This window comes from Seriola dumerili, unplaced genomic scaffold (assembly GCF_002260705.1).
Source record: "Seriola dumerili isolate Sdu_G_001 unplaced genomic scaffold, Sdu_1.0 BDQW01000621.1, whole genome shotgun sequence".
Lineage (NCBI taxonomy): Eukaryota > Metazoa > Chordata > Actinopteri > Carangiformes > Carangidae > Seriola > Seriola dumerili.
Genome location: NW_019174876.1, coordinates 1,461,317 through 1,489,291, shown reverse-complemented (window position 1 = coordinate 1,489,291; position 27,975 = coordinate 1,461,317). Strand labels below are relative to the sequence as shown.

Sequence of the window (27,975 nt, the reverse complement as noted above, 5' to 3'; positions counted from 1 at the left end):
GTACTCAGTAACATGTTGAGTGATGTTTTCTCCAGCAGGAAATCCTGATGTCTCTTTTTACCTCTACACCTCTCCACCCTTGAATGGATGTTGCCAGCTGTTATCATTGGAGTGTTACATAGCTGTTGACATAAATGTTCCGCTGATAAAATGACTGTTTGTTATCTATATGTGGGGAGATTAGAAAGTTTGAACCTTCTCTCCTTTTTTGCCAAACTATAAACAAAAAATAGAATAAAAAAAAAAAAAAAAAAAAAGGACCCAGCAATGTGGCTGACACATTCACGCATGAGCTGGTACATATTTCAGAGACAAGGCTCTTCTCACGACATCAGCACCAAAGTTGGCATTGGTGGAAGAGGAGGTGTCTATAAGCTGACCCCCTAACTCCTCCAAATCCCTGCAGAACAAAGCCCTGGCGTGTCCGTCAAGCTGCTGAGGTATGCTGCAGGATGCCGCTGCTTGGTTGACCAGTTCAGCAGCCTGACTTCAATCAGGGGAGGGGACAGAGGGAGGGGAAGAGAGGGGAGAGGTCATACGTCTTATCCACACCTTGAATGGCGTGGCGGACGGACGCTCACAGGAATGCAGCGAGAAAAAACATCGGCGGTGGGGGAAGTGGGCTGCCTTAATGAGGATCTCTTAGAGAGCACCCACTGTCCGTCACACTGCCTTTGCTTTATCCGCTCGGGTCTTTAAATGCCAGCTCAGAGACAACTCTTCCCCCACACACACACACACACACACACACACACACACACACACACACACACACACACACACACACACACACCTCAGCCTAATTCTTTATCCTGTCCTTTCTCTCCTGTTTGTCTGCTTCTCTCTTCCTCCTTTAAGATGTGCTGTCTTGTGTTTGATCCTTTGTCTCTGCGCTCAGAAAGCTGGAGTAAGCCATCAGTAAAATGCCTCCCCTGTAAACTATAGCAGCTCCCCAGCACCGTGGGGAGCACACACACACACACACACACACACCTCAGCCTAATTCTTTATCCTGTCCTTTCTCTCCTGTTTGTCTGCTTCTCTCTTCCTCCTTTAAGATGTGCTGTCTTGTGTTTGATCCTTTGTCTCTGCGCTCAGAAAGCTGGAGTAAGCCATCAGTAAAATGCCTCCCCTGTAAACTATAGCAGCTCCCCAGCACCGTGGGGAGGACATGGTGCAAAAGCAGTAAACACCAGAGAGAGAAAAATGTTGCAAAGTCATTCTAGTGCTCCCAGAAAAGGAAACTGTATGTTTCTTCCATCAGAGCATGTGTTTTCCTGTTGAAATGAGCATTAATCCAAGTCATTAAATGGGCTTGTGTGTTGTCTGTTGACTCACCGTAATCTTTCTTGCAGTACTTCTTCATGTTGATTTTCAGTTTGCCTTTAGACGCCTTGCAGTAAGAGTCACAGTCTGCAGGAATGAGAAGAGGGAAAAATACAGTTAGTGAGCTAGAGGGAGAAAACAAGTGATGAAGGAATGATGGAGTAATGTGTTTACAGTCTGTCGTTTTAGTCACGGGAGAAAAAGGTTTTGTGAATTTAACATTTTAGCATTTGTTAATAAGTCGCTGACAAGGGGCTAAAAACATTTTCAGATAAAGCCATTTTCAGAGCATGGGGGAAATAATGTGGGGCCTACTACCTTATTTAAGTTACAAAGCTATAACATGCATGACTAATTTGTTTTGTATATATTTTATTTATTTTCAAATGTTGAAAATTGGTTCAGAATTTGGTCAAATAATTATTTTCAAAATTGAATAATAGTTAGACAATCTAAAAATATTCCACCGTTTATTAAAAATTTAATGAATTGGATAGAAAAGAAAATTAAATTAGTCTTTTTGTAAATAGTTAAAGTAATCAGGTCATTAATTCAGGTCATTTACAATGAGTCATTTACCTCATATCTTCCATGTCAAAAACAAAACAAAAACAAAACAGGGTAAATATCTCCTGTTTACAGTGTAAATTCTACAATTAAAAAAAAAAAAAAAGTATTATTATCTAAATTATATCTAAAAAATTATCTATACTATAGATGAGCTGGGAGTTTAGTTGATGCAACCGTTAGGAAACCAATCCACAGTGAACTTTATAATTTCCACCAGCTTGAAGCATATGGAATATTTTCCTATGCCTACATTTCCATGTGTGGCAGAGCTTTAACAACTTTCCAAAATTGAGTCAGCTGCTTTAAGAGCCACCTTGTTTCTATTTCTGTCATCCCATACCTTTTTGGGTCAGGGTTTTTGTTTTTGTTCATCTAAAGGCAGATTTAGTAAGACGAAAAAAGGAATTACATCTGCCTACTGGATCCTGTTGATAACAAGTTTAGAGAACTAGAATTGATGACCGCACCTCCTTCAATAATTCTTTTGGCTGATTGGTTGACACAGATCTGTCTGGTTTGATTGTGTTGTCTAATGAGACTATGATGGGTTGCGGTGGAGGCGCTTTACCCTCCGACCATGTCTACAACCTCTGTGCGTGATGGTGAGGACCTCTGAATGGAGCTGATGGTACCAGCAGCTGTTTGGGAGAAATCCAAATGACCACTGCCATCTACCCACTCACTCCCTGTCAGACTGTGGGAAGGAGTCAGGCCTGTGCAGACCACCCTCCACCCACATCAACCCCCACCTCCCTCCAAAAATCTCACCTCGCTTGTCACCTCAGCCCCCGACCTCCCGAAAAAAATAACCCCGGGATCACTTCAAGGCCCCACGGAGAACCATGTCAAGCTTTTGCATTTATTGCAGTGTGGACAAGGGGGGAAGAGCACAGGGGGCTGGCAGCTATTTGAAGGAGTAGAAGGTGGGGGGTGTGAAGCAGGTCAATGCCACACAAAAGGAGGTCAGGAAGGGAAAATTAGCCATCCATGAAGCGTTAGGCAGAGGACCCTTTTCGGGGAGGGGTGGGGGTGTCACGTCCACTCTGGACACGGTGAACAAATAAATACCTCACGCAGGCAGAGGGGTCACCCAAATCGCGGCTACACACTCTTTGAGGCAGCTGATTTCAGCTTGATTTATCTTCTGGATAACAACTGGATCACTTTCTATATTTGTTGGACACTGTTTAAGAAACCGTCTTGTGGATCCTCGATTAAAATTAGTATATTCCAAGTGCGATTGAGGATAGGGAACATTTGAGTATCCACCCTGATTCAAAAAAAAAAAAAAAAAAACGAAAAGATGACTCACACTGTATAGGGACAGAAACAAGGCCACCAACCGCTCGATACACAAATACATAATGCAAGGCGTCAAAGATATGCAAGTTCTCTGAGTAAAGAACATGTTGACAACAGTGACATGTGTCTCCATCACTCTTTTATGACAGATTACTGTGAGGTGGAGGAGGCAACAATAGATCCCACCCTCCACTTTGCTGGCCCCTGCAATCCAGAGAGTGCATAACTTCAGTGATTACTCCATGCTGTGCTGTCACACTGCCAGCCACTTACAGTGAGGGCCAGAATAATGTGATGTGAGGCCATACCATCATCATCATCATCAAAAAAAAAAAAAAAAAAGTTATTTTCTCAGTTTCTCTGCTCTTTCAGCCCTCTCCCAGCTGGCATAAATTGGATCCAGTGTACTGATTTAGTTTACACTAGTTGTAATGAGTATAGTAAAGGAAAAGAGGGTAGGAAGGAGGTAGGAAGACATGGATGGACAGTGAGTAGTAGTGGATAAGAGTGATGGGGCGGTAGAAGAAGGACTGGAGCTTTCAGGCAGCCTGAATATGAACAAACTGCATTGTTGTGACCAGATCTTTGCTCCATGCCTTTACTCCCCTTTATACTCTGCTTGAATGAGGTTGCCTGGGGAACACCACAACAGGAAAAAATGCACCCAAAAAAAAGAGTGAGAAGGAGGCGGGAGAATGGATACTGGTAGAGAGCAAAAGGGTGGAGAGGTTGACAAAAAAAAAAAAAAAGAAGACAGAAGTGGAGTTTATCAGGGGGGTGGGAAGAAGAAGAAGAAGAAGAAGAAGAAGAGGAGGAGGGCCAGGATTTTAGTAAAACCCCAAAATCAGCTCAAAAAGGAAAACCAAAGCCGGTAGCCCGACAAGCTGGTTAGCAGGCCACAAAGCTGAAGCTGGTGGTGGTAAATAGAGAGAGTAACAAAAATAGGCAAAGTAAATGAGGAGTCTCTATGAGCTGCACCTGATTACCATGTAAATGATCGAGGGGGGGAGCCGTGGAAAGGAAAGCTTTGTTTTCTCGTAACCCCCCTTGATGCCATCATGATACTTCCCCTTGATAGCCTTTCGTTCCCCATTAGTGTACCCCTGAGACACAGCTCCGGGCCCCGCTGAGAGCACCCCAAGACCCCCATTTAGGGCAAGGCAGTCCCCTACCGTGAGGACAAATGTTCCCTTTGTGTGTGCGTTACAAGCAGGGGAAGTGGGAGCAGTCCTGTGGCACTGTGCTAAGATGTGCTTTGGGTGTTCTGAGTACATGTAGTTACTACAGCGCTTTGTTTCCTGCCTTTCATAGCACTGAGAAGTGCGTAACTGAGAGGTGGACCTTTGCCCCTTCTATCAAAGTGCTGTATAACCCTTTAACCTAATCGTTTTCATTCGGGATGCTTCTTACTCAAGCTGCTCCACAACAGGATACAGTACTGTACAACTCTGCTATGCCCATAGATGGAAGCAAAACTAGGCCTGGGTTAAGCTCAGTTGCCAGTGTAAGATAGGTAGTACAGTGGTGCATAGTTAAACCTGCCCCAAATATAAAAATGAGTGGTAGATAGTGCTGTCCAGTAGCTTGTGTATACCCACTGCAGGTTTGCTTATTGACCCTCAACATCAGTTGAGGTGTAAGCTCAAATATGTATGATCAACACTCAGATTATAAGAGCCATGGTAAAATGAAGAGCAACCATGGCTGGTTAAAGTCAATGCAAATGTGCCTGAAAAGAAAAAAAAATAAATCTGATATGTTTTAAATCAAAATCAACATCTCTGCACAATGTAGAAGACGATTATCCAACAAGCCGATCATACAATTTAAGCAAAAGAGGAAAGAAGACATTTTTGGAGGCGAACATTAATCTATGACAAAATGGTGCATGTGTAACGTTCAGGTTCAGTTCTTGATACAAGGTAATAATGTTTACATGAACGGATTTCAGGGTTCCTGCTTCCTTATGACACGTTCAGACCGACTTTAAGCTTGCATGACAAAACGTAGCCCTCTCACTTATTCGAGTTGGCGATATTCAAACAAAGTGCGGTGCAATCTGGCGGCACAGTGAGGTTGCCAACACAGAAGACTCGCAGGGTCATCCAGCAAAAAATTTGACCTGACTCCAATTTTGCTGTAACGTGATGCCATAGGACAAAGCACTGCAGTGACGAGCAAGGGCAAATTCCTTGTGGACTTTGCCATTTTTCTACTGTTTACTTTGTAACCGTTGCTGCCGAAGATAAGAGTTGCTGCTGTGATCACTTCACTGAGTAGTAAAATGCTGCGTCTGAATATTATAAACCACCATGCAGTGTATTTGGTGTCTGATAAGACTTTAAAGACACCGATTGCCGAATAGACTTTCTGGATCATATTTCATAGTACCTGAAGCAACACGCCCCCTACAACACAGGCCCAACACATTTTCCGTCTGAATCCCTGCTTACAGCCTCTGGTCCTCTTGTAGGCCAGATGTAGCTGCAGTTAATACTTGGTGCTTGAATAAACCTGGGCAATCTGATCAGATGTCAGTAGCAGAAATTATGTTTTAAGCAACCCCGGTGCCATCGCCAGACAAGAATGTCAACATTGGATGAGTCTACTCTCTCTGAATGTGGAGAGAACAGTATGGCTCAGGTTAGGGAACAGTTATGGTATTTAAACTATGATGAGGGTGTGGATACGATTAGGCAAATAAAACCCTTGGTTGAGGTGGGGGGAAAGATCATAGTTACTGCCACTAAAAAAGGGAAAAAGGAAAGTATGACGTGCTTTCCAACTTGCTAAATAAAGGGCCCACTTCTTGCGTCATCAGTGAATGTTGGCATTGGATGTAAGTTCTGAGCCACCATTACTATCCAATATAGTTGCAACTCCTGCAGATAGTAGGTTGAACTGTATCGAAGACACGCTGGAGTCAAAAGATTCAGGCCACATTCAGAGCTGCTGAAGGAGGTAAGCGGTCGAAAATACACCCCTCACCTGTTGATCTGACAGCTACGAAAAGCAGCTGACGGTCCAAGTTTCAAACTAACCATCACCGCCACCACTTCTTTAGCAATATGGCTGAATATAAAGATGTTTTTTTTTTTTTACTTCTGTTCAGCGGCTTTTCACAGTTTCCAAACAGATAAAATCAAATGTACCCCGGCAAGTGAAATCTGATCTGAAGTGGTCTCTCGAGTCAAAGCCAGGTGTAAACAGCACACGCATATCAGCTACATCTAGACACACTTTGGATGCATCTAGATACAAGGTAGTATGAACGTGTCCACGGAGGCAGGGCAGTGAGACAAGGAGGTGTAAATGACGGCTCGGGAGGAGGGCTTTCTCCTTCAACCACACTGATTGAGAAACAAATTGCAGCAAATAAAGCATGTAATTAGATTATGGAGCCCAGTGTGCTGCCCTGCTCTGTTCTCCTCTGCACTGTGCTGGGCCGCTCACACCAAGAGCCGTGAGTTTGGATCCCGTCCAACAAAAGACGAGAGAGAGAAAGGAGGAAAGAAAGAGAGGGAGCCCTCCCCCCCTCCCCCATTCACCCCCACCTCTTCTCTCATTGTATTGTCACAGTAAAAGATGGGTTTGTTTTTGGCAGACAACAGCCAGTGAAGAGGTTGTTAGAGTTCTTGACCTGATTCGAGATTTTACCCTCGGGTGGTGGTGTGCAACCGGCAACCAGTGAGATGAGTCGTCCTGCGTAACTGTAACTGATGACTTTCAGATGAATCAGCGGGGACTCCTGTTGGTTATCACCCAAAGCTTAGACACGGACAGAGGAAATAGTCCCGCGAGGGTTTTTCGTGTCATCCATGCACAGAAATTCCATGCAACAAGTTTTAAACTGATAATGAGAATTTGATACTGTGCTGTTCTATTTTTTGCTCATTGTGAAACATGTCCTTTACCATTACTTCTTCTCTCACTCGCTCACACAATTAAGCAGCGTAACAAGATCCCATGCTGACATGACTGTAAAGTGCGGTGGAGTCGGCAAGTACGGAACAGGGTGTGTGAAGCAAGACTCATGTCCAAAAAATCTAAGGAGGGGTCCGCCACAGATTGTGATCACTTCCAGCCCCAGACAACACACACACACACACACACACACACACACACACACACACACGACTGAACCTTGTTACCCTTATGAGCCTCATCATCGTCACTCCAATTCTCCTTCTCCTCATCATCATTAGTTACTTTCACATCCTGTGTATCCTGACCGGCCCGGGCGGCCATCACAGGTCATCAGCGGTTAATCTCCTCCACATTTCGTTGCTGTGCAGACGTCTCTGTCACGACCCATGGGAGTGGTGACACACACCATCCGTGACCTACCAGCACAATGTGTGTTTTGTCTGGGCCACACCATCGGAGGTATTCTCCATGCATTCCAGCCCTACGTGTGGTCGAAAGGGGGAGAGCCCTGCTGCAGGAGACAAATTAATATCCACTCCATTTTCCTTCACACCCTCCTTTCACCCCCTGACAAAAAAAAAAAAAAAAAAAGAGAACCCCCCCGCCACCCCTCGCCATCCCTCCGTGAGTGAGGCACAACGAGACACCTGCCTCACAGCTGTCAGCCTGACACCCTCCAGTATCACACTCACGCACACACTCTTGAGCAGACACACATTTTCCCTTTTCACCTTTATTTCAAAATTAATTTCTTAATTGATCATTAAATCCTTTCTCATTTCTTCAGCATCTTCTTCCTTCACTTGCCTTTTAGCCACCAGACTGTTTTCTTCTCCCCATCAGTCCACATCCCTTTTTTAAAAAATTATTTTTCCTTGTGGTTTTTTTTTTCTGTCCTGTGGTTTTTAGATTGTCCTCTTCCTGTTTCTTCCTCTTCATCCTCTTTGTTTTTCTATTTTCCCAGCCTTTCTTCTTCCCCTTTCAATTCCCCTTTTCAATTCTTCTTCTTGTATTATAAATGTGTCCACATAAAAGGTAATGTGTATCATCAAAATATATATATACATATAATACATATATGTATATATATATTTGTTACTATATATTTATTGCAGTATTGCTTTGTGTAGTTTCCTTCCATGTAAAGCGCTGATGTACCTCAAAACTAAAATTCTTAAATTCTGTTCACCTCCTCCTAATGCTACTACTACTATTAATAATGATATATATAAAAAATATACAATAATTCTACAAATTTAAATATTAATATATATTCCTGGAGGTACTGTTGATGGGTTGAGGTAGAAAATATAGTTTAATACTATGATACAATCACCACATCTGTTTGCCATCACATTTCAGGTGATTTCATCACTGTTGCCGAGCAGAGGTGCGTTTGCTCTGCGACCTTCCGAGGAGGCTCAGAGGGTAATGTATGCATCCTCTGGGCCTCAAGCACCGGGTGGTCCAGCGGGACCCTCAGCTACTCACGATTCTGACATGACCAACGCAGGACGTCCATCAAGGTGCTCCACTTTGCAATCTGCTTGGTTTCAACCTCTCTGGGCTGAACAGACCCCTGCCCATTATACATATGAGAGGGGATTCCCAGGACTCTCGACTGTGATTAGATTATCTGTGGCTTCGAAGCCCAAGTCATTACACAGTCTCCTCCAGGTTGTGTTTACGTTTGTTCAATGACACGGTTTAATAAATGGGATTATAAAAGGAAGATTTTTTGCAACAAGATGTAGCCACAGGCAAAGATTTCACATAGCAACAGTGAACTGGATGGAGAGGTATGGCGACAGGTTTCATATAAAAGAACATAAATATCCATAAAGGATTCTTTCTGCTTCTCACTGTTGAAATGCTAAAATAGGAAATAAATCATCTCTTTGCATTTATTTAAGCTGATAAAATAATACAGGTCCTCTCTCACTTATCCAGTAATTCCTCAATGAGGTGAAGAAAAAATTCCCTACTCTCCAAGAGTGGACAGATTCCTGACAAGGGGGCCCAGAGAAACTCCAGATATTCCAGCTCGGCACCACCCACAGTGTTATGTGAAGACAAAGCGTGAAACAGAGGGAGACGAAGGAGGTGGAGGAGAGCGAAAAGAGACTGAAAGAGAAAAGAAAAAAAAGGTGGAGGAGGGTTGGGGTCGGGGGAAGTGGGGGGGGGTTGGGACCAGCGATATCCTGACTGTGCTGTCAATCGAAGCTGGGGACCTCGGAGGGCCCAACCGACAACAGCTGCAGGAGCCTCTTACACACACTCGCATACACGTACGCATATACCTTGGGCCTCCTGCAACTTCACAGGGGAGACCAGAGCAAACAGATGACTCAAGTTTTTCCACCATGAGGACAAAACACGGAGCTTATTGCAACAGGGTCTGCGCAGGTATGTCTGTTTAGTACTGTCAAAGCAAGATACGTGTTTTTGTTTCACATTTGTAGAATTTATGCCATCAACTGTGCAACTGCATTTAAATGAATTAAGGAGTTTATCAATTCTAATATTAAATCACATATTGAATTTTAGACCTATCAGGCTCATGCACTGACGCATTAAAGAACAATTACCATTATTGAACCCATTCTGACAGTTTATTGTTATATAGATTTCAGGTCATATCATCTGATGTACCGCGACTAATCCTGATGTCATATCCTGTCCTCACAGATAAGACGGTAAAATCCACAACGTTACAGCAAAAATTTCAAACAGGAATCATCTGTTGAACGGATGGAAAAAAAAAATAAATAAATAAATAAACTGAATCTTACGCTACATTACAAGATCCGGTCCCCTCAGTCAGTCCTTCTCTCACTTCTCTGCATTAGAGACTGGGAAACGAGGGAGTTTGGAGAGATGAAAAATCATCAAATAAAACAAACTGCCAGCCCCCAGTGCTGCACGCTAGACCAACATCCCACTGTGCCGCAGTTAGACTGATTAATCGTGAAAGTGTGAGAGATTAAAGGGGGCACATCCCAGGGTTGCTGCTAATGGATTTAATATTCATGAACCCCTAATAAGGAGGGGGAAGGCAAGAGGGATCCAATTTATCCTGCAGTCTGTTTTTTTTGTTTTTTTTTTACACTTGTGGCCTGGAACTGTTGGAAAATGCCATATTAATTTATGTACTTCCATAATATTCACATCATCCTTCCCTAAAGACCTAATGTATTTGTGTGGATGTGTAGTGGCTGTTGAATATAACTTTATATAACTCTCAACTGTACTCACCTGATGGCTCCTCTGTGCTGCTGGACGGGGTTGTGGGAGGTGCAACTGGAATCTCTACTCGCAGAGAAAACATACACACAAAGAAAGATCAGTTTCATTATTACTTGCATCTGACAGTACACATGTTTTTGTCTTTGTGCGCATGCATGGTGGTACAGTATGTGAATGTGCATATTTGATAAGGAAGGATTCAGGTAAAACAGTTGAAAGGAATTGAAATATGTCAGTGTTAGGGGCCATGAGTCCCTCAAAGCTCGGTGATTTTCTTTTTTCAACAGACAAGCTTTTAGCGTGAATGCACAATTGTTGTGCTTAATGGTTGGCTGCAAATTCACTAAATACCTCATACCTCAAATTCAGTCATAATGGCAGTGCAGGGTTTCCTCTCCGGTTTGAAAACACTGAACATGTGATTTTGTGTCAACTCTTTACAGTCTCAAGTAAAAGGTATAAGATGCTAAAAAAGCCTCGAAAAAGACATTTGTATAATCTGGGGGTCAAGGTGCAAAAATATACATTTTAAGTTTTTGTGCAGTCCATTAAGGAAGATGTTTTCCCCCTATCTTTTATTCATCCTACTGTTAAATTAATATCTTTTTCTTTCTCCAATCTTCATTCTTAAATTTCAAGCCTCTATCTCAGACACTGTCAAAGTTCCTCATCCACAAATTTCCTCCATAACTATATCTGACCGATAACAGGCCTGCAAAGTCCAAAGGGATGGAGAAATCAATTCTGTGAAATGAGCCGAAAGCTTTCAGCGTGTCGCTGCTGCTGCTGCTGCTGCTGCTGGGCCGAGCAAAGCTGAGGTAGTTATTGAGTTCACTTTGGACAGGGATACGTTACTGAAACAGTTAAACAGCAATATTTCAAATTACAGCAACTGAAAACTGTTTCATTACATTCACGTTCATCACAGTTTCATTTCCTGCTTTAATTACCTTATGGATCTTCACCATACTTTCCTTTCAAAACAGAAACTTTCGTCTTGCATTCTACAAACCAATTGGCCGATGGATGTTCGATAGAGGTGGCAACCGGATTTAGGCACCGGCCATGAACCACAACTTCCAGGTGGGGACCTTTGCTTCATTTCATTCCACATCTCTCTGCACCCTAATTTTGTTTCATCTCTTTACTGTAATCTGTCTTATAGAGGCATTTTTTTAATAATTTGAAATCATCTACCTGTTGACTCTTTCAACACCAGGATCTCAGTCGTATCCTGTCCTAGAGCCTTAATGGGGTTTATTTATAATAAATATTGTTAATTACTTTCAATGTATCTTTCTTCATCCAGTTGGTATTTCTCTGTTTCATCCTCCTCCCTTGCAGCCCGCTGCAACGGTGGCAGTTTGGATTTCCAAAGACTTGATTCTCTCAGCCTTCCTTCATACTCTGCTGTATTCACGAGTGGGTAGGAAGCTGACACTCAGAGAAACCATGCACGAAGAACGGCCCTCTTATCTCCAAAGGGGCAGGACGGCAACAGAAGGTATAAAACACACATAATGCCTTTTTTTTTTGTTATTGTGGACAGGAGGGAGAGAAGGGGCTCATCAAAAAAAAGTCTTTGGAGAGCAGCAAGGGTGGGGGTGGTGGTGGGGGGGATACGAGGACAAAAGGCAAAACCACAGAGATGTATCAAAGACACATGCAAAGAAAGAGGACGACAAACTAAGGGAAGAGGTGCACAACAGCGGTGGTTACAGCTGTGCAAAGGTGAAGAGTTTGTGTACGAGGGAAGAAAGAAAGAATCAAGTCTTTTGATCAAGTCAAATCAGATTTTCTCAGCGGGGATCGAGGGAACCTGGTTCCTACTTTCTGAACGTACACAACATTTACGTCAATTGTGCACCATAAATCAGAATCTGTGGAATGATGTGCACGCCCGTTGTTGACTTGTAGACATAATGAGGCCTTCTCCCATGACGAATTGGTCTATATAATGACAAGAAAAACAATCACTGCCAAAACAATGGCGCCTGAAGCCCAGAGGTCCCGTTGTTGATCAGCAATCCTCCATCAGTATTCGGTCGCCACGCGTGCCAGTTTAAATAATGAGCCTGGTTCTCGTAATTGACTCGTGTAGATTTATGGCTGACAGCGCTGGAAGGTATACACAAAGTCAAAAATATAATATGACGCTCGATTGAAATGAAACTTGGCAATCTCTATTGCTGAATCTCACAAAGGGCTGTTATAGATTAAATTAAACTACACAGCGATCATCAGAGAGGGGCTTTATTTTACAGGGATCACTGTGTGTTTGACACCTCAGCTCTGACTTAACGTTCCCAGGAAACAAAGATGTCTGATAAGTTGATTTCATTTATTCCTTTAATACCAGCCATACATATCCATGTAGAGATTAATCCTCATAAGAATTTCATTCCTTGCATCTTCTTATGATGGCAAGAGCCCCAATTAAAGCACATTGTTTGAAACAAAAGAGCCAATCGATGTCCATGAATTGTTATTAGCTATGGGGCTTTAAGCCCTAAGGCAATACTGTACTTTTTCAGCTTTAATACCCAGGACATATTCTGGTTTATAAATGGTCAATGGATACTGAGGTCAACTCTGATTTTATAAATCACCAAAATCTTTGTGCAGTCTTTATCTAAGACACTTCGGGGCTTGGAGATGCTGGTGTTAACAGCTCTGGGTTTTTAACTTAGATTTATGGAGACCAACAGGCCGGGAGGGCTGTGCTGCCGTAACCCTGAGGTTCGGTTTAATGGTGTGTTTATTTAAGACAGCAGATAAACTGGTCAGAAAACCGAGAGTCGGACACTAAGCACTTGTCTGAAGAAAAGGATGAGAGGATTTAAAGCAGCGTAGGAGCGTCTGCTGTCATAGTGTGTGTTTTGGTGTGTTTATGTGTTGGTTTGACTGTGCATGATTTGAATATGCACGTGTGTGTATGGGTGTGTGTGTGTGTATCATCACAGATTGCAGTGTCAGGTGTGCCCCCTTCCTTTCAAATGTGTGCAATAGACCATATGGTCCCAGAGTGAGGCAGATGTGGTAAAGACTGGTTCCACGTACTTATGCAGGGGGCAATGGGCGAGCGGCTCTGCTGGTAGCCTTTAGCACAGCGGTTGCACGTGATACCAGTCACGCCGTCTTTACAGGGACATTGTCCTGTGGTTTGGTTACAGGTTTTGCCAGCAGCACCCACGGGATGGCAATCACATGCTGTGAGGAAACAGAGGAAGAAAGAGAGGCAAAGTGAGTGGTCACACACACACACACACGCACGCACGCACACACACACACACACACATGTGTGGGGAGATACAAACATATACTGTCTATAGAAAGTGCAGGTGGGTACACAGCAGCAACGACAGCAGTGGTGGCAACAATAACAGGGCGGTGAGAGGCAGGTGGAGGCGTGCACAGACAGACAAAACCTTCTCAAGTTCAACATCGCAGCGAGTGTGGCGTCATGACTGAGAGAGCAACACATCCTCAGAAGTCCACAGGCATTTCTTGACATTTTGACGCTGTTCGCTAATTGGCTAATTAGCATGTAGCCATCACATGTACCGTAATTACAAGCAGCTAAAATACAGTATCAGCATAATCTTGAATCACAATTATCTGTGTGTGTTTGTGTGTTCTGTTTGGCCTTGGTGTGTGTGTGTGTGTGTGTGTGTGTGTGTGTGTGTGTGTGTGTGTGTGTGTGTGGGGCTGCAGCTGAGTATGTGAGGTAAAGAGGGTTGTGCATGTTTACAAAATGATAAAATAATGGAGGATAATCCTAATTGCCTGTTTCTGATTAAGCTTTGAACGTGAGCCCAAAACGTCTGTCACACTTCCTCCCAAAACTTGGGGGGTCTATCGAACACATATGCTTCAGGAATGTAATCATTTTCCAATTGCTTGCCCCCAATCCAAGCCCTTGACTTATTTCACAGCCAAACCCTTGTCAGGTTTGAATTCAGTGTTGAATAATAGTTGTCTGAGAGTTGTTTCTTTTCGTCTGTTTCTGCTCATAAATAGTAGTGACTCTGGCAAGAGGAGTCCACACAAGTCCGTACAGTAAATCCTGACAGTCTAACCCAGACCAGAGCAGCCGTGATAATCTATCACCATATCCACTTCTTTACTTGAAAAACCTACAAAGCCAAAAATGCAGTTTGTCACCAAACTCCCACCACTATATTCCTCATTCCCACAAGTGTTATATTTTCTGTTTATTTCCTATGGAAAACCGGTGATGCTGACTCTCAGCCCCAGGGTTGGGTCGGCTCTGATCATTCGCTGCCCCTCCCTGAAGATTTTTTTTTTTTTCTGCGTTGTGTCACTTGTCACTCTGAAAGCCTTCAAAGGCGAAGCTGAATTATGTACTTTGAGGTTTGTGGGGGTATTTAGTGGTCTGGCCTGTTTTGTTTTTAACCACACAGACTGTTCAGCCCACAGTACAAAATGAAAGCTTCAAAGCAGTCTGTTCATTTCAGCCTATTGCAGTGTTTAATATGTATAAACGCCAAAGCAATTTTCGACTAATAGTGAAGCTTTATACACACAATCAAAACCGCAGGTTTCTACTGTATGTTAATTGAATGGATTAAATAATATAATGTGACTGTTGGAACAGATGTTATGTGATTGTTTGGGTGAATTTCATTTATCCATAAAACAAAAAAAACAAACAAAAAAAAAAACGCTGTCAGTGTCAGTTATAATGCAATGTGTTCTTTATCTTTACTTTGACCTAGAGTGTTGATACGGTTGTTATTCACTCAGGCTGTATGAGACACGAGCTCTCTGGGAGATCCATATTACAGCGGGCCTCGGGGAAAAGACTGCTGTAAAGTGGTAATGTAATACAGTATCTGTTCTCTTTACGATTGACCTCAGACTTTTAGGAAATACATAGTTGTTGCTTTGTGAGGTATTTTGACAAGTGAAGTACTAGAAGACAATGCTATCCTCCAGGTTGAAGGACATAATTTTGTAGGAGGCTGCGCATTTTGGCAGGCCACCTCCTCCCGCCTCCCTATCACACGCTCTCTGGCTTTTATCTCTATTGCCTGTTTCCTGTGATTCAGCTTCTGTTGCTGCTCTTATCTCTCGTCGGTGTGTGTGTGTGCGTGTGTGTGTGTGTGTGTGTGTGTGAGTGAGTGAGTGAGTGGGTACTTGTGCTGCTACTTGTCCCTTCTTATCAGACTCAGAGAGCCTCCTTAAAAGTGTGTGTACCTATTAGCGCCTTTATCAGACCAATCTGTCACTGCTTTCGTTACTTAGTTGTGTCTAACTGAGGAACGGCACACACACACACATACACACACACACACACACACACACACACACACACACACACACACACAGAGTCTCAGGAAGCCCAATAAACAGCGTGGAGGCCACTCCAGCACGTCCTCAGGCCTGTAAATTTAGGAGTATGTCACAGGAATCTAAGGCACAGGTGGGTAAAGTGCATTTCTGGTTGGAGCTTCAGAAAGTTCAGGTTATATTTTTAAGAGCATCTGCCTGTAACCACGGCTCAGAGCCTCAAGCGTGCCAGTAAATCAAGGTGCACAGCACATGGTCTACAGGTGGGAAGCCTCCCTCTCCTCCTTCACATTCGGTCCTCCTCATCCACTCACTGACTCACTCTCCGCTTAGATGACAAATTGTTGGCTGGATGACCCACCTGCTGGCGAAAGGACTGGTTTACTGGGGGTGTGAGCGAGAGTTCTGGTGATAAGTGTGTGTCCACTTAACGGTTAAGTGGCTGTGTGCTCTGCTTCATGGCTACTCCAGATGACTCAGGGAGATATGGGGACAAGAGAGCAAGAGGCCCTTTCTGTTTCAACATGTCCAGCAAGGAAAACTGGCAGAAGTTTATGATAACACGTGTAGGTGTGTGCATATAAGGGAGTGTGGGGTCTTTTCCCAACAACATAGATCTGAATCTCAAGTATTAGTCCTGTATAACTGTCATGCCGGAGAAAGAATGAAATATGTTCTTGGTTAATGGGGAGAGTAAAAGGCATTTTCAAAGGCAGGCAGTCGCGCTTACGACTGAGATTGCGCAATGTGAGAATTTTGAACTCTGCCAATTGTTTACCATGAAGCTGCTGTTTGAAGTCTGCTCCCCCCGTTCGGTTTGTGCGCTCTGTGCCAATAAGAAGTTGGCTCTGGAGTGAAGCCAAGCTACTCGAGTCTGTGTTCTATTATAATTAGGTTTCTGCTTCTCCACAAGTATCTTCGGAGAGCAGAAAGAGACAGTGTTATTGGGTTGTAGCATCCTGAATAAGCAGCTTTCTAAATGGCGTTGTTTGGAGTTTTATTGATCAGAATAAGAGGCTGCGACGGCCCAAACAGTGATTGCTTTTGGCCACCGAGTGCGACTAAAATGTTGGACGTGAGCTTATTTTGTGAATGGTGTTTGATTCACATGTGTGTTGTTCTAATTGAAAACACACTGATATCAGCGCACCCTCGGGGAATCCAAAGCTAAAAGTGAAGTCATGAAAAACAATATTTTTCAAATCCCAAGCATTTTATATGTGGTGAATAGAAAAAAAACCTATTGTGTCAATGGAAGACATATGCTGGGGAGAGCGGAGGAGGTTTTTTAACATGTTATTCTGATTGAAACAGACCATCCCTCAATCAAAGCCTAATTTTCCTCTGTATGCAAAATATGTTCCTCATCATCCCACTGACCGATGTAATTTAATGATGGTTTAAGTTCAGATTCGAATGTGAAGGCATGAATTCAATCCATCAGTCACAGAACCAATGCCAACCTGTTCAAGCTTGATCTTATTAAGTTTAGCTTGTCCTCTGAGGAGGCCTGATCAAGAGCAGCATTCGTTATTTGGCAAAGACCTCTCGTGCAGTTATTGTTGTCGTTCAATATACTCTAGGCTTCGCATCGAGATGGGCTCTGTTTAACTTTTAGAGACAGGCTTTTTAAAATGAGTACCAGCGTGACAAACACGGCTAACACACAGCTGATTAAACTCTATGTAGTTATCACTGCAGAGTGACATTTGTTATCTCAGTTGTATGTCACAAGTGTTTTTAAAAGACCACCTAGGGTGCTGCATCTCTTGGTCTTTTTAATCTCACTACCACCTCTTTAAGTTTAACTCACGCAGTTCTATGTCAAATACACTCACTTTGTTTTATTCAGATTCCAGTTAAATATACAAACAAGAGCTGCTCGAAACGTATTCTGTGTTTACACTCTTACTCAATGAGGGGTGAAGTTATAAATTTCGCCGTGTAAATGTAGCCACCGGGCTGGGCTCACTTTCTGCGGTGGATAAGCCTCTGCGCTCTTTTACTCGTAATGGCCTCCTATGGAAATGAGCTGCTTTCTGGGAGGATTGTATTACGCATATAAAAGCGAACTCTTGTGCTCTTCGACCTGCCCCGCGCTCCTACGGCGCTCACTCTCTTCCAAAAGCCACACGGCAGAAAAAAAGAAAAGGGCTCTTCTCTTTGAATTCAATAAATAACCAAACCTCTTTAATCGCTGTCACTTCGGTGCAGCACTCACGCTGCTTGAGGAGCAGACAGAAATTAGTTCTGCAGTTTGAGTTTCAGTGAATTATCTTGAGTTATGATGTGGTAAACCTGAGAGAATTTGGCAGGGCAAGACTCTGACAACATAACTTAAGACATACAGGTGTTTGATGTAGGGGAAAAAGCTGTGTGTGGTAACTTTAAGTTCATTAACAGAGCGAGAGAGTCGGAGAGAGAGAGAGAGAGAGAAAGAGAGAGCACGTAATACAATGACTCACATCCTTAAAGTATTCATCTGTAACTTTCCAAATATAGTTTACAAAAATGTTTTAATTGGCAAAAAGAAGCAGTTCATGCTTCGTATCATTTGTCAGTGTGGGGTAATTACCACAAGCCTTTATTGTAAGTCTGTTTTGATGTAACTGAATACCTCAGTAGAGCTTGGACAGTGTTTGCATATAATTACTGGGAGGGCTGGGAGAGGTGGGAGGTGCATAAACTCTGGCAAATTTCATGGATTAAATTGAACCAAACCGTTTGGGTAAGCTGACAATTTTATAAATGATGATGAAATGTGTTTATACTTCGGTTGGTTGAGAGGCAGCAGAGAATGTGAAGGAGTCCGGAGCGAGTCTCTAGTGTGGGTGAGATGATTTAGTATTTACAGGTTTGGAGACTCTGGTATAATGAGTATGTGACATGACTGCACTCCTGCTATGAGCCTACGGGACTGTAATTATGATATAACAATAATATTATTGTAGGTCATATCATTGGATTGTTATGGGATTCCACAGGGTTTATGGAGCTAACGTGACACATCTTTTTCTTTTTTCTTTTTTTTTTTTATTAAATCAATTTTACTAAAATTGTGCTTGTTAGTGCTTACGTTGAGTAATGAGAATGAAATTGATGATGATCAGAATAATGATTAAAGCTGTAGCTAATCACTATTTTCATTATGGATTCTTGTCTTGTGATTTTTTATTCAATTGATCATTTTATCATTTGGTCTATAAAATGTCAGAAAATAGAAAAAAATGACCATTGCAAATTTGCAAATTTTTTAGAGCACAGGGGGAACATCCTCAAACGGCCTGTTGAGTCCAAGCAACAGTCCAAAACACAAAGGTTTTAAATTAACATGAATATAAAACAGGAAAAGCAGCAAATTCACATTTACGAAGCTGGAATATTTTTGCTTGCAAACAAGAGACAGTTTGATTCTGTTATTTCTTACACTCTTTATAAAACTGAAAATACAAACATGAGTCTGAATATTTTAAAAATGACTGAATGTTGCATGTACACATCACATTAGCAGCGAGACTGAGAGCACCAGGCGGAGTCAGAAGAGATGAGAAAACCAGCCTGCACAGAGACAGAGTTCATGCATAGAGGACAGATGAAGATGAAGGAGGCCAAGTTCCTGTCAGGCTCCAAGTCAGTAGCACTAGTTATCAAAAAGTTCTTACACACATAAAATATGGAGCCAGCCCCACATATCCAGAGGCACATGTACTATACATAATCAGTTTACTCCAGATGCCAGAGGTCCGTACAGGTGCATTTTTCACAGCTTTTGACTCACTGTTTTGACTTTTACTTCATGACTCATTTATCCAAAGTTTCCTAACATCAAATTAGTCATCATCATCGTATGAGAGCAGATTTCCACATCAGTGGAAACTGAATTTTTCTCACTGCAGACAGGCTGTTTTTCTGGGGTATGGTAAAAATCATTTTATCGTTACATGAACTGAGGCAGTTTTTTTTGTTGTTTTTTTTTTTTTTTTGCTTTAATTCGGTTCATCTGCTTCAGAACATGGGAACCGTTAATGCATTTGTTCTCTTCTGCCTGCTTGCAAGCTCTCTCATTTCAGTGGTTAGCACACTGAGAGACTTGCCAGTGCAAGCAGGAAAAAAGAAGAAGAAAAAAGTCATGAAAAAAAACAGTCTGCAATCATGGATTCATCATTTGTATGCTGATTGAAAATGTGAAGGTCTCTATCATCTAAAATGTGTAAAATTGAGAAAATTGTGATATAATGATAATAAAATGATAAATTCAAACATTATTTACCTGAATGGAATAAAAGCTGTATTTTGATGCACATCTTACTAATTAGCAGTTATGCTTTTATGCTCTAGTTTGTCTATTGTATATTGTAAAGTGTCTCTCTTATCTACAAGCGCAAAGAAACAAATGTCTCTTAATTCTGTGGAGAAATGCACAGCACGACCTTGAGGCATCTAATTTTTCCGTTGCGAGAAACGAACCCCCATGAAAGTGAGTTATGGGATGCTGAAAGAATCAAGTCTTGGACACATGAGAAGGGATGTAAAAATAACAAAAAAAAAAGAGGTTAAATCTCCACAATTAGCTCGCCTGGTAGACACAGCAGAGGATAAGGGTTAATGATACACAACGTCCCCATGTGATGAATGTCTGTTTGCATTCCTGCTCGACAGGAGAATGGGCCCAAAGCCACAGAGGGTGTTAATGTCAGTTTAGGAATATCACTCATGAGCGGCTGCAGGGGTGAATAAATGGATGCATTTGTCAGAGAGCTTTGTTATGAATTTGCGTGCATGCAGAGAATGAAACGTGCTTGAAATGGTTGCTGGATGTCAGGAATTTAATGAGACTAAATGCGACATGTTTGACAAATGTTTTTATTACAGCAGCACTAAGTATGTCATCATGGAAAAATGTACTTTCCGAAAAGGGAAAAGGTGCAAATTGGGAACTGATAGATTATTTTCTCGTCTCAACCGACATCAGATTTTTTTTAATTTTTTTTTTGTTTTACTCTTCAGACATGCCAAAGAATGCAAACTGGCAGATTTGGTCAGTTTATTTATTTACTCCCTGGTGAATGATATAAGAAAACTCAGGCTTAAACTGTCAGCAGGCAGCTAATATTCCCTCATGCGTTGCCTTTGGAAGTGGGCGCTCTGAAACCCTCAGTCAGGTATGCGTGTATTTCTGTGTGTGTGTGTGTGTGTGCAAGCTGTATCTTTACGGAGCGACTCTGAGGTGTCTCCGGGCTTGTTTGCACAGGGATTCAGCTCCTGTTATCTTTCCCTGCAGCAATAGAAGAGGTGAGAAAACATACCCCCCCCCCCCACCACCACCACCACCACCACCCGCTTCCTCCTCCTCTCTTTCTTTGACCCTTATTAGCTACGGTGAGGGCTGATGGCAGGCAATTCATCCCAGCACTGAGTGGTGAGCACACCTGCGTGGGGGTGTGTCCCTCTGGTCCTCCTCATTTCCTCCTCTTCTCCTTACCCTTCATCCGTCCCTCCCTCTCTCCCTGCCATTTTTCACTCTCTTGCNCCACCACCACCACCACCACCACCACCACCCGCTTCCTCCTCCTCTCTTTCTTTGACCCTTATTAGCTACGGTGAGGGCTGATGGCAGGCAATTCATCCCAGCACTGAGTGGTGAGCACACCTGCGTGGGGGTGTGTCCCTCTGGTCCTCCTCATTTCCTCCTCTTCTCCTTACCCTTCATCCGTCCCTCCCTCTCTCCCTGCCATTTTTCACTCTCTTGCCGCCCCTCTGAACCTGACTTTAGCCTCGCCTTCCTCCTTGTCTCTGCAGCAGCCCCTCCACCGATCTTCCAGGGTTTCTCGTTCATCTTTGACCTGCATCAGGGGATCACTTCGCACCTCGGCTCTGTTTGTTTTGCTTGTCCTGTCATTCCTTAACCCACCCGAATGAAGCCAAATAACTCAGTGTCGATGAGGGAACACCCAGCCCAACCCGCCCATACCACCACGACCTCCACAATCCCGACAGACCCTCAACTCATCTCCGCTGACAGGGGGAGATGAAGGTGAGACAGGCTCAGGAATGTGAAGACTGTCGGCTTCCCCCCACTTACTGTAATTCATCTAAAACTGTTTCGTTTCAGACCTAAATAATTTCAGTAGTGGCTTGTATTGAGTATGCAAGTATTGTGTGTATGTTTTTCTATATTCTTTAATAAATATTTTGATAAGATTTAAAAAAAAAAAAAAAAATTTAAACAGCAAAACAAAATACAATCCTAAATTTGGCTTTTTGCACAACATGTATTTTAAAACTTTTCTGTATAAGGACTAATTTCTTTATCTCTACTGACTTTTTTTTAATATAACTTTTTTTTTAAATAACTTATTATGTAATTTAACTTTCAAAAATGGCCACCTGACCAGCTGTGACTGTGGTGGCCAAAGAGAAAACAAAAGAGGGATAAAAAAACAGCACTGTACCTTTGCAGGCTTTCCTGTGTGAGATGGGTTTGGACAGATCTCTGTAGTAGCCCTCCTTGCAGTAGTGGCAGTGGCGACCTGCTGTGTTGTGGCGACAGTTGAGGCAGACTCCTCCGCTCTTCCTCCCCGACAGCTTGTACAGCTCCATGTTGAAACGACACCTTCGGGCGTGAAGGTTGCAGTTACAGGCTGCGGAGGAAACAAAACAGGACGCAAATAAGTTTCTATTTGTTTGAATCAAATTCCAGTTATTGACAACAAATTCATTTAATAGTTGGTGAATGATGACCGTGTTTTACTACATTAATCTGTTGTGCTGTAGCCTGGTTTGGCAGCTTACACTTTAACAGAGGTTAATGACAGACTGGGCAGTTTTGTTGAGCTTAGGTTACTTGTTTGAGCAAATCACTGACAGCGAGTGGTGAGGATGGCAGGTGCTTAGAGCCAGTAGCGGAAAGTAACTAAATGCATTTATTCAGGTACTACACTACACTTCAGGCCCAATTATTATATTATAATAAGATATAAAATACTCCACTACATTTATTTGATAATTTTAGTTACTAGTTACTTTGCAAAGTTAGATTAATAATAGAAAAAATAATCAACAAGTAAATTCAAATGTGTTATCATAGGTTAAAATGAGACTTTTACTGATCCCTGAGGGAAAATTCACAAACTATCCAGAAGTATATAAAATAATTAAAATGGCCCCAACTTCTACCAGCTGCAACATTAAAGTGACATACACATTAATGCATCAGTAATTATAATCCAGTGACATAATACGGCATATTATTCTGAAATGGGCCATTCTGCATAATGATTACTTTTACTTTCGGTACTTCAAGTGTATTTTGGTGCAGACTGAATGTAAAGTAAAATTCTGAATGCAGGACTTTTACTTGTAACAGAGTATTTCTACACTGTGCTGTTGCTATTTTCACTCATGTAAAAGATCAGAGTGCATCTTCCACTACGGCTTAGGTCAGCTGATGTGACAGTTTGAGTCCTGTTGGTGCATTAATGTTTGATAAAGGTTTTTTTTCTTTTCAGTAAATTCTGCTTCTTTCTTCCTGCGCACTCATTTATAATGGTAGTTAAACTACTGATACTGATACACAAGTTCAAAGCTGCTCTGCCAGCTGGTCAGAAATTAGTATTTTTGTTGCTGTAGTATATTATATTTACGAGACTGGCTTGATGCAGAACCATCATTGATACCAATATGAGGGCAAGAGAGTTTGAACTTTTCTGATAATGAGGTCAAACACAGCATCCCTCTCTCATCTGTTTCTCTCTCTGTCTTTTTCTGTCAAATGCTTCCCTTTACTTTTCCTCAAGGTCCTCTCCCACTCTCCAGGGTCCATACTGTACTAAACAGAAAGTGAAGGCCTGGTATTACCATTCCTCCATTCCCTGCAAATCCCTCTGAGCATGTGCAGGACCTCTCACTCTCACTGCTTGTTTACTGATGAGTACAGTTGCCAGTTGCTGAGTTTAATTATCCGGCTGATGTTTATTCATGACTTTCTGGCAGCAGAGTGAGGCAGGCATGCCCAACTTCATTAAGGCCGGCCGTCCGAGACACCGGTCCTCCAGCAACACCACAGACACATTCATGCATTATTAAAAGCAACACTTCTGATACAGTGTGTGGGTACATACTGTACTGTATGTGTGTGTGTGTGTGTGTGTGTGTGTGTGTATGTATGGAAATGGGGGTTATCTGGGTCCAACGGGGGTCCCCTGGTTGGTTCATCTGTCCATGTTTTTCTGCACCACCTCTTCACACAGCTTTTCATCATCTACCCGTCATACGGCCAGCTCTTACTCCCCCCTGCATCCCTCAACCTGGCTTCTCACTGATCTGTGTGTGTGTGTGTGTGTGTGTGTGTGTGTGTGTGTGTGTGTGTGTGTGTGTGTGTGTGTGTGTGTGTGTGTGTGTATAGTCCGGGTATTACGCATGTTGTGGGGACCCATATTGGTTAACACATTATGAGGACTTGTCTTCCTTATGGGGACCAGAAGCGAGTCCACATCCCATATTTAAGGTTATGGTATAGGTATTTAAGGTTTAGATTAATGGATAGGGTAAGGAAAGTTGTATGTTGTTGTGAGTTGTTAAGATTAGAATAAATCTCTATGTATGTAAGTCAGTGTAATGTCCTTTGAAGTCCAGGAGACATGACTTTGTGTGTGAGTGTTTGTGTCTGTGTATTTACTGTGAGAGTTTTTTGGGTGTATGTTTTCTGGATGTGTGTCTGGTTTCAGGCCATTGAGATTCCAAGAACCTAATTACAATATCATTTCTAAAATAGACATACCGTACAAACACAGACACAGACACACACACACACACACACACACACACACACACACTAGAATATCTGTGCATTATCAGCTGTGACTTGGCTTTTCCTGCAGGACAGCAGGGGTTTAATTAGTGATATGTCTGCTTGCACTCCCTCCCTGCATGCGACTGTTGGTCCTAAGCTTTAGTATGTTATGGCCCTGATTCGCCCATGAGCCCATTTTTTTAATACAATGAGACAACAACATGATGATATTTACTTGATAGTTGCTGTGGAAATAAGACTTTGTGATGTTTCAGTTAGAGGAGATTCGGGTTAAAACGATCATCTTTACTCCTGTGGACTCACCTGACTGGATTTAGACCTATTTTTTCCTTAAAGTGACACAGATCTGATGTTTTCATTGTTGTCTAAAGCTAGATTTACACCTGTGCATGACTCATGTTGTTAGCATTTCAGACAGCAGAGCAGATTCTTCGCTTCACTGGAAAACCCCTAAAGCCCACTGATAGCCACAACCTGATAGTGTGTGTCTCTGCACAGGACCGTTGACATATAAAAGAGGTTATGGAGATAAAGGTGCATAAAACCTTCTTTCTTTCATAGATATTTTCTGACTAACAGCCACAAAGATCATAGAATAACACAATGGATTCAAATTGTCCCTGTTTAGACAGCTCTCAAATGATCTGTGTCAGTGTGTTGAAAAACTCGAGCCGGCTGTCAGTCCAGCTCTGGGCCACAGCTGGTGAAAGCTATCTGTGAGCTCGCCTGCAGGTAACAAGGATCACTGTATAGAGAAGTAAAGCCAGTGGAGGATCAGTGCACGGCTTCAGACCTGCAGACACGTCTCTGTTACACTACAAAGATTGTTTCACACCTACCCAAAAAAATGAAGACAGGGGGAATTCTAGCCTACCGGACTACATGTCCCCAGTGAGGATAATGTGGTTGTCCTGGAAGGCATGTTGGTTATTGTAGAGACAGTATACGATCTGGATGTGAAGGTGTGGGGCAGAGGGCCACATTGTGTTTGAAGGTAGGATATTATCTCAGATAATGGAGACGAGTGAGAAACACTTTATCTAAACTCACTGACACTGTGGCATGATGTAAGCTTGTTCACACAATACCCCTTACACTGTCTACAGAGAAGAAAACTTAGGAAACTGTGTTGTAGTTGGCAAAACTCCAAGTGTTTCATGCGCGCAGACTGTTTTAAAAATGACATCATCATAGCCTCGTCCAAATTAAGGCACATTTGATTAAGAACAACTGAAGTTTTGTAAGGCGATATGTGATTTGTCTGGCACGAGCTTATCAGGTTTCCTGCGAGGTTATAAAACACCCGCTTGTCATTCAGACATCACAATCACAGTGTTATCCATTCATGCGGAGTTACCTGTTTCTTCTCGTTATTCTCTATCAAGCAATCAGCTCATCTTTAAAGATAACATTATGATGTAAGGTTTCTCTGCTACTGCAAATTCTGCATTTAATGTATTTTATCAGATTCAGTCAATACCTGTTCATCTCACAAATATTACGAGGAATTTTGTGTAGGATTAAAAAAGTAAATGTCACTGTTAAGAATGCAGAAGAAAACACAGCTTGTCAACAGTATCTGTACATTTAAATAGCACCGCATCAGCACAGCTTAATGCAGTGGTAGAAATATTACTGGAGCAGCAGCTGCTTTTATTTTCTCGCAAAATTAAACTGGACTACAGTGACATAAAACATGGCAGTCACAAGCAACCGGTGACATCATTCCTGGTACCGTCTAAAACTTAAAAACTGAGATAAAAATATCGCAGAGCATTTAGTTAAAACTAGTCCATCACTTCCAAAATGACAGACAGAAAGAAAAGACATAAAAATTTCTTCCTTTTTTTTTTCATCCCATTCAATAAAAAATCCTGAGCACATAGCACTGTATTTGTCCCAGGGCTAGAAAGTTCCTCTGTTTCATTTCCCTACAAAACAGTAAGACAGTCAGAACGAACACCTCAGGAAACGCTGCTCTCTGTTGCTGCTGAAATACCTGCCATCTCTTTTCAGGAGAAGCGTTGCGATAACAGTGACAAACAATGGCAAAGAGGACCATTGGTGCACGGTAACACGCACACACACACACACACACACACACACACACACACACACACACACACACACACACACACACACACACACACACGCACGCTCGCACAACACTCCTCACACCTGCTCTTTACAACCAGCAGGATTCAGGGTTTCTGCCCTTCAGTGGAGACACAAAAGCTGAGCTATAGTTTATTTCAGCCAAGCAATCAGCTCGCACACCTTCATGGCAAACAAAGAATTCACACAACCCACACATGCGCACACAGACACACACACACACGTTTGGTCCTAGCTTCCAGTGAATCAACATTTATTCCTTGTGTTAATATGAGAACAGTAAACTACATAAGAATTAGAATAACTACAAATATAAACAGAAAAAATGCAAAAAGAGAAAAAAAAGTCCTAATTATTTCTTATTAAAACATAACAACCTATCAAACACTATTTGAGTAGCTTTGTAAATTATAATGTGCTGAATTTTTATTTTGATAATTAATGTTAACAAAGACCAAATTGAACTCATACGACACCCTAAAATTTTCAGCCTGTTTTCAATCAAGTGAACTGCTTCAGGCCGGATTAGTGAGTCAGTGGCCGCCTGTAACTGCCCCCAGGTGAGCAGTAAAAGGAAGTGTGAAGTGATACCTCTAAAACGAGTGTAATTGAATTAGCTGGATGAAGCTAAGCTTACCCAAAGCTTTTCAACACCTCCTGCAATGTTGACCACAAGTATCTGAAATGACAAAAAGCTGCAGCTGTTAGAAAATTTTAACCTCCAACTGCAGAATTTAACAGGAAACTGATTTGTTTATCGGGTGTTGCTGTTTCCCGCACATTTTAGGAGACCCGGGGCCCCAGCGCGGTGTCTGCGTGTGTTTTGGAAAGTTGGCTAATTAGTTTCTTTGAGTGGTTCCCAGCCTCTATCGACTGACCTCAGGCCCGTAGCAGCACAGAGGCAGCTTTCCCTCGGCTAATTAGAGGGAAAACTCAACCAACAGAGCTGGAGGTGGAGGTTAAGCTCATCGTACTTACGATAAGCCTGGGAATTGAGCGATGTCTGTCACATCCTCGATTTGTTCTAAAGAGACACAGCTGATCACTGCCACTTTCCAAATCCACACGCTGGATTTGCTCTAGCTGCAGGCTCTTCACTTCTCTGATTGTAAAGACATAAACAAGATTTAAAAAATTAAAAAAAAGCTTTATAAATTATCAGATATTTTTGTGAGGTCTGTGGAGGTGATGCGCTCTGTTGAGTCGGTTATTTTTCCACAGCTCTCAGGAGTTGTCAGCCTCCCAGCTGCCGGCACCTCCAGCGCTCACCCAAACAGGACAGAATACCAAAACCCAACACCACCGCCTGCGAGCAGGGGGCTGGCAGAAAGCTCTGCTTCTCTGGCCGCTGCTTTTAAACAAAC

General features: G+C 42.4%; 1 protein-coding gene across 2 annotated transcripts in view; it reads right to left on the bottom strand.

Annotated features, from left to right (window-relative positions):
* Positions 1 to 27,975, bottom strand: part of ntn1 (netrin 1) — a 61,189-nt gene that overhangs the window by 4,114 nt on the left and 29,100 nt on the right. Inside the window, exons 2-5 of one of the 2 annotated variants that reach the window (XM_022765030.1) lie at positions 22,137 to 22,325; positions 13,432 to 13,581; positions 10,381 to 10,434; positions 1,339 to 1,413 (exon numbers count right to left, since the gene is read on the bottom strand). In XM_022765030.1, coding sequence (XP_022620751.1) covers positions 1,339 to 1,413; positions 10,381 to 10,434; positions 13,432 to 13,581; positions 22,137 to 22,325 — 468 coding nt within the window. The remainder of the gene's footprint in view (positions 1 to 1,338; positions 1,414 to 10,380; positions 10,435 to 13,431; positions 13,582 to 22,136; positions 22,326 to 27,975) is intronic. The other variant, XM_022765029.1, reaches the window with a different exon arrangement.